Source organism: Lepeophtheirus salmonis, chromosome 2 (assembly GCF_016086655.4).
Source record: "Lepeophtheirus salmonis chromosome 2, UVic_Lsal_1.4, whole genome shotgun sequence".
Taxonomy (NCBI): Eukaryota; Metazoa; Arthropoda; class Copepoda; order Siphonostomatoida; family Caligidae; genus Lepeophtheirus; species Lepeophtheirus salmonis.
In genome coordinates, this window is record NC_052132.2 from 5395896 (window position 1) to 5402718 (window position 6823).

General features: G+C 34.0%; 1 protein-coding gene across 2 annotated transcripts in view; it reads right to left on the reverse strand.

Annotated features, from left to right (window-relative positions):
- The window catches only part of LOC121132561 (uncharacterized), an 80134-nt gene extending 73311 nt beyond the window's left edge, over nt 1–6823 (reverse strand). Inside the window, exon 1 of one of the 2 annotated variants that reach the window (XM_040727992.2) lies at nt 5921–6823. In XM_040727992.2, the coding sequence (XP_040583926.1) occupies nt 5921–5977 (57 nt within the window). In that variant the 5' untranslated portion in view covers nt 5978–6823. The remainder of the gene's footprint in view (nt 1–5920) is intronic. The other variant, XM_071894167.1, reaches the window with a different exon arrangement.

Genomic DNA, 6823 nt, shown 5'->3' on the forward strand with positions numbered 1-6823 from the left:
TTAACAATGTTTATTCCCTGAGGAGTTTTGTTCGTTCTGCTCTAAACGAATTTGTATGGGCAAAGTAGATAGAGTGAGAGGAAGAGAATAGAATTCACGGATGTGAAGACTTAAAGCTAAAGTTCCAATGGTAAGAATTTATTTATCAAGAGACGGATAAAAAACCATCTCATCTCGCCTTCTTCGTTCTCTTCTGTTATGAGAACAAAGGTATCGACTCAAAATGTTATATCAAAACTAAATTTTTCAATTTATTCATGTTAACACTTCAAAATATTAACAAATAATTAGTTATTATATTGTATCCTTTACAATTAACTGCGTTTATGACGTGTTTTCTTATTTATTTATTAAGACAGTAAATGTATTTCTTACCATATTTTTAGGGGTGGAAAAATAATAACAAATTAAACATATATCCAAATAATAAATTAATGGAGTTCTTTATTAATTAATTAACCTCCTATTGATTATCTTCTACATAAAATTGAAACATAAATTAATATTGCAGCTGTTTTAAATCTGCAGGATTATATTTTGGGAGGGTTTTTTTAATTTTTTGAAAAAATTTTATCCTCACTTTCCGAATGATATTTTTTTTTCTTCAGAAAAGTTTCAAATAGGTGTTTTCTTTCAACAGTAATACCCTAACATATGGGTTTAATTAGTTCCTGGACCCAGCTCGTTGCTTAAAAAACCTTTAAGTTTTGACAATTTATCCCACAAATAAGAGAAACTCAAAAAAATAATGGGTTCCAGCCTTCAAGTTAACTTAACTGCTCTTCAATTTTCTTCTCTTTTTTGCCTCACTTTTATTTACACTGACCTTACCTTGACGAGGTTAAGGAGACACAAACTATTTATAACAATGAATCCAGGATGACCGAGAGAAGTGAGGAAAAGGAAAAGCGTGGAGGAATAATACAACGGGTATTTATAAGAACATCTGTATTCTTTATAATACAAAAACCTACTCTAATAATTACATAAAATACAAGACTATTTATACTAGGTAAAACACTTTACTTTAAACACATATATATACATACAAGAAGATCAGAGAAGAGAACAAGGGGGAAGGAAACACTAATATATATCACCAACCCCCAAGCACCAAATCCATGCCGGTGTTTAAACAGGTTCCGCTCCATGAACAGAAGCTTATTGATCCGCTCCATCCATAACCAGACGCGGACAAACCATTTTCTCTTGTATAAATAAAATGTATCTCCATAGACGTGCCGTGCTTTCAGCACGCGCACCGGAGAAAGGAGAACACTACTCCTCATTGAGCTTTTAGGAACGCAGGCACACTGCCGGTTCCTGGGAGAAATATCGTTCACTTTTATAGAGGTTTTAGGGAGACGGGCACCCTGCTCGTCCCTGGGAGGCATATCGTTCACCCTTATAGAGGTTTTAGGGACACGAACACCCTGTTCACGGACACACATTTCACTTCTTGTAATGACCATGGTTCACTTCCTTCCTCCACGAGGCCCAAACTGAGGCACAGCCCGTATTGCTCCGCCTTCCGTAGACGGACGAGCGTTCTCCCTGTCGACGAAAAAGGGCTACCCAACTCCAGCAGGGCTAGCTTCGCCGACGATCCCACAGCAGGGAGGTCACGTGATCCTGATCCCATCCTCGTCGCCAATGTTGCCTTGACGGAGGTGCCGCCGAGGTTCCAGCTATTTATGAGGAGAGATCAAGGACGACCGAGAGAAATGAGAAGAAGGAATGGCGTGGAGGAATAAGACAATACTTATTTAAAGGAATATCTGTATTCTTTTTATTACAAACACCTACTCTAATAAATACATAAAATACATGACTATTTATACTTAAAACGAGGTAAAACACTCATAATTTCTACTCATAATTAGTATATTTTTCTCTGTATAAAAATGTCTCATTATTTTTGTATATTTATAATTTACATTTGTCCCTAACAATTTGTTGAATCCATTCGTAATTTTTAATTTTAATAACTTCAATTTCGTTTCATTTTGTTCCTAATCATTTGTTGAATCCATTTGTAATATTTAGTCTCGTTTGTTATTATTAATTTGTTTTTACTTTCTGTGTATAGCTACTATTAAAATTTCTAATTAATATTTTTCGTTATAATTAATCGTTTTGTATTTGTGTTTTTATTCTACCCATATCACTTTAACTTCGCATCACAAATATACGTGATAATACTTTAATTTACAAATTAACTAGTAATTAATTAAAAGAAACATTTATTGCAACACTTCATATACAACTTACAATCAGTACGGGGACATGTAAAAATAACATTATCTTTTTTTGCCCTCACAATAGCTTACCGGATTAATTATCCTACTACAGTCCGTCCAGAAGGCATTCTAGAGATGGTCCATTGTTTAGCCAGACCCCGATATCAGAATTCATGAAAAAACTGGAGACAGAATGTCTAAATTTACTAATAATCTACTACCACGGGTTGAGGGATAATCAAAAGTTTTTGACTACTCATTGTATGGCATATCATATTAGCGACTTTTATTAATATTTGTTAATAAATCTATAATATAGAAATTTGGAATTTTTTTCATGGTTTTCTCGAAGTAAATCCGGTATTCCAGAATATGAAAATTTCAACTATTTTTTATACTCAATTTTCTAGTGTAATATGAAATATAGAGGATTCTCATTTTTTTTAACATCATCACGTGATATTCTATACTCTAAAACCGTAGCTTTTAATCAATAGCACCATATGTTTACACAGACTTGCCGGATGCCCAGCCCTATATATGAATTTAACATTTCCTGTCTTCAAAATTTAACAACATTTTTTCCCTCATTTTTCCTAATTGCATCATATAAAATATCGAAATGTCTAAAAAATTTCTCCGATACTTATAAGATGCAGATAGTAGATATTTTCACGGATGGATTGGTTGTCCGATTTCGACATTATATAACAGACCACGTCTAATGGGAATTGGAAGAACCAATAAAATTTTATTACATTATTTATTACCCTTTCCTTGGTCCTCTCAACACCATTGCATTGATGATATATAAGCTGCGACAGGGAGATCTGCAGGGGGTGGGATGGAGGGTCTGTACCCCCCTTCACCTCCAAAATTAAGGAATTTTTGCTTTTACCAGAATTTTTTTTGTAAGAATAAAACAATTTTACGAACCGGATAATGCATATTTTCTTCAAGAACTATCTTATCAGCCACAAGAAGATACTTTGTTGTCTGAACAACAAACATATATTTTATATCCTATTTCTGGCTATATTTTAAACCAAATTAAAACATATCAGTCTGATAGTTCGGCCTGTTTTAGTTTTGTTATTTTGGACACCAGTGATATTGCCCTACATTCAAAACTCCTTGATCTAAGTGCCAATTTTTTATGCCGCTATAGCATTACAGCCAAGAAGCGATTTCGCAAACTTATTAAAAAAAAATAATGATTTATGCAATATAACCAAAACGTACAATGTCTAATAATATAAAGAACTACTCATAACTACTCTCTTAATAAAATAATACTAATTAATATGATAATACAATTCCGAATCAAATACTAAGTAAATTTTAATTCATTCAAAAAATGGTGAAGAAATAATATGACTCTATATGGTATGACTGACTTATTTGGCTTACTACCAGATGATTTCGGGCATTTTTTCTGTTTATTTTTGGGCGGAAAGGCTGCGTGATACCATAAAGGTAACGACGTGCCAACTGAACATAGCTTTATAGTTTTCCTCGGACTCTCCGACTACTTGACCTTTGACTACCTCCCAAAATCCTCTCAGGGGTTTGTCGTACCCTGGAACATAACGAAGAGGAAATCCCTACTCTTGCATAATAATATGCTTATGCTTGTTTGACAATCCATGAGAAACGGGAGAATGAAGAGATTAGCTCTTCTTCCATGCGAAACGCTGTCCTATTTGTTTATTTTTCTTTTAACATAATACATATTAATATTTGGGATAGGTATTGTATCTGTTTAAAAGAATCTTACCATTTTTTCCACTAATACACTTTTCCTTTTTTTCTCTTGCCATTTTTTCTACTCTCATTTTTTTTACTGTCATTCTTTTTTGTAGATTTTTTGTCTGTCCACTCTTTCCCTTGAGTCCTTCAAGGGAAAGAGTAGAGATTTGAAATTTTATTTACAGGTTCTAATAATATAATAGAAAAAAGTTGCAGGCCTTGTGAGAGAGGGGTGAGTCTTTTTCAAATAGGAGCTAGACATCATTGACTTCAGCTTTCATCCAAGGTATTGCATGGTCAGACAGGAGTTCATAGTACCTGTTGGCACCTACCCTCTCCTTTGACTCAAAGAATATGGGGGGGGGATGGCACTGCCGTTGCTCCCAATGAACCCAAGGGCCATGATGCTGGCCTTGGTTTTAAAGACGTGGGGGACATTAGCTCTCACTGTGGTCAACCATTTGTCTTTGTAGATGTTGTGGGATCTGTCGACAGTCCATTGTTTCTCATCCGAATAAAATATGATTGTAATCATGGGACTTCAAATTGTTCAGCAATTTTCTAACGTGGACAGCCTGGGTGGCCTTCATTTTGTCTGTAAAGATATGTCTTTTGTGGAGGCGGTTTGACTTCATACTCATGTCAGATTTAATTGCTCTGGAGACTGTTCCACGGCTTAGTTGGGGCTTTTTGGCAAGAAAGTTCATCGAAGCCCCTGTAGATTCCTTCAAGGACAGTTTCTGGTCTACGGGGAATCTGGGAATGCGTTTTTTATCACTCCAGGACTTGCGGGCTTTTCTCTTATATACCCCCTCCTCTTTCGATTGTAGACGTCGTATACTGTACTGTTTGGATATCCAAACATCTTTTTGATGTACACTGAGCTGTGTTCCTCCATAAGCTAATTACAAAATGGTATGTCTCCCGGTCTTGTCCATCGTAAATACTTGTTTTGAATTAAAAAGTTGTGCAACTAACTTAAAGCTAATGCTAAACCTAGGACTTTAAAATTGAACTAACTGAGTTAAATGTTTTCCTTAATATTCAGGGTGTATTTAAAGATGGTCTGGATACATATTAATTGATAATTTTCAGTGAACAGTCCCCACTTATTGCTGTTTTAGGGAACAATACATATCATCGTTGATTTTTTTTTTTTTTTTGTACAAAACCCCCTAAAATAGGAGAAATTATTTTTTAAAGTCTACTTTATTTTCTTTAGTATGGTAAGGAAAATAAAAACATTTTATTCATTATAGATAATCAGGGGCAGCCGCTGGATTGTTTGTTTGTGAAGGGGGCTTGGGTTTTTTTTACACAGCATAATTTGATACATCGACTGCCCTGTTTTTAAATAAAAAATTTCATAATTTTTTATTCTTAATAATCTTTTTAATAAAAATAAACCCTGACATATTTGTTTTTAATTTCTCGATTTGGGGAGGGGCCACTCCAGCACACCCTCTGCGCACGCCCCTGATTATTCAAAATGATTTATCTACTTAATTTTTAATCCGGTCATTTCAATACTGTAAAATTTAAATAATGGGAACATAACCAATATTTATTTAGAGACCTTTAATAAGTAATCACGAAAAGTTTTAAGTGTAGGTATAAAATCCAATACTTACGGAACACTTCCACTAATAAAACATTATACAATTATGTTATATAAATATATAGACATAACAGGAACGAACTCATCAACAACTAATAAAATTCTTATTTACCTCAATAAATAGTTTTTAATAATTTATGATCATAATATAAAAAGAACCTCCAATATGAGAGACATATACTACATTATACGGAGAGTTAGAGTAATTCTAAATAAAGCGTTATACAGGGACCTTCCGCATATTAATTTTATTTTAGGCACCCTCAAAGATAAAAATGATTATACCCATAATCAAGAAAAAAATTATAATCACCCAGAGTAAGGAACTTGGTATTCCAACTTTCTGTTGAACTCTTTTTAAGAAATACATAAGTCATAACAGATGCACTTATTTTTTCTTTTTCATTATTTTTTTTAAAACACTTTTTTCAAAAATTCCTTCTGGAAGGGGGACTACATCCCCTCCAGCCCTTCCCTTTGGAGACGTCCCTGGAGCCTGATTAAAAATTCATGTGTGCTGTAAAAGACAGACTTAGATGATTTGTTGCAGAATTATAATCGTAAGTTCGGTATTGGACTTGAGTAGAGTTGAAGATCGACATAGGAGTCATTCTTACCAATGTCCTTGTTTATTTCCTTCTCTTCGTCCTTCCTCGTCACAGCTGATTCTAGTTGATCTAAAATAACGTACTGAAGGTAAAACTGCTCTCTTTCAAAACCTTCTTCAAATTGTGAGGGTTATCATATTGATTTTTGCTAACATTCTTTTTAACATCCCCAAAATACAAATCATTGTTGTGATGACATTCCACTCTAATAAAGAATATATAGTTTCCCGCCAACCTTTGTTCAATATTATTAGTGAAATGTCTACAAAAATTCAACTTTTTTTTATTTGAAATATAGAAGAGTGTATATTGGGCATTGTAAAAAACCGAAAATCAACATGGTAACTCTGACAATTTGAAAAATGTTTTGGAGGATAACAGCTTAGCTCTCCGAATGTTTCATTAGATCCGCTACAATCAGCTGTGGCAAGGGAGGAGGGGGAGAAGGAAATCAACAAGGACATTGATAAGATTGACATCAGGTTAAATAATAATGACAACGGCGTAGGAAAAGAAAATTCATTCTTTAGATTACCAATTCCCAAAAAACGGGACAGCAAAAAAAAAACACACGATTCACATACATCACTAATAATGCAACTAACTAT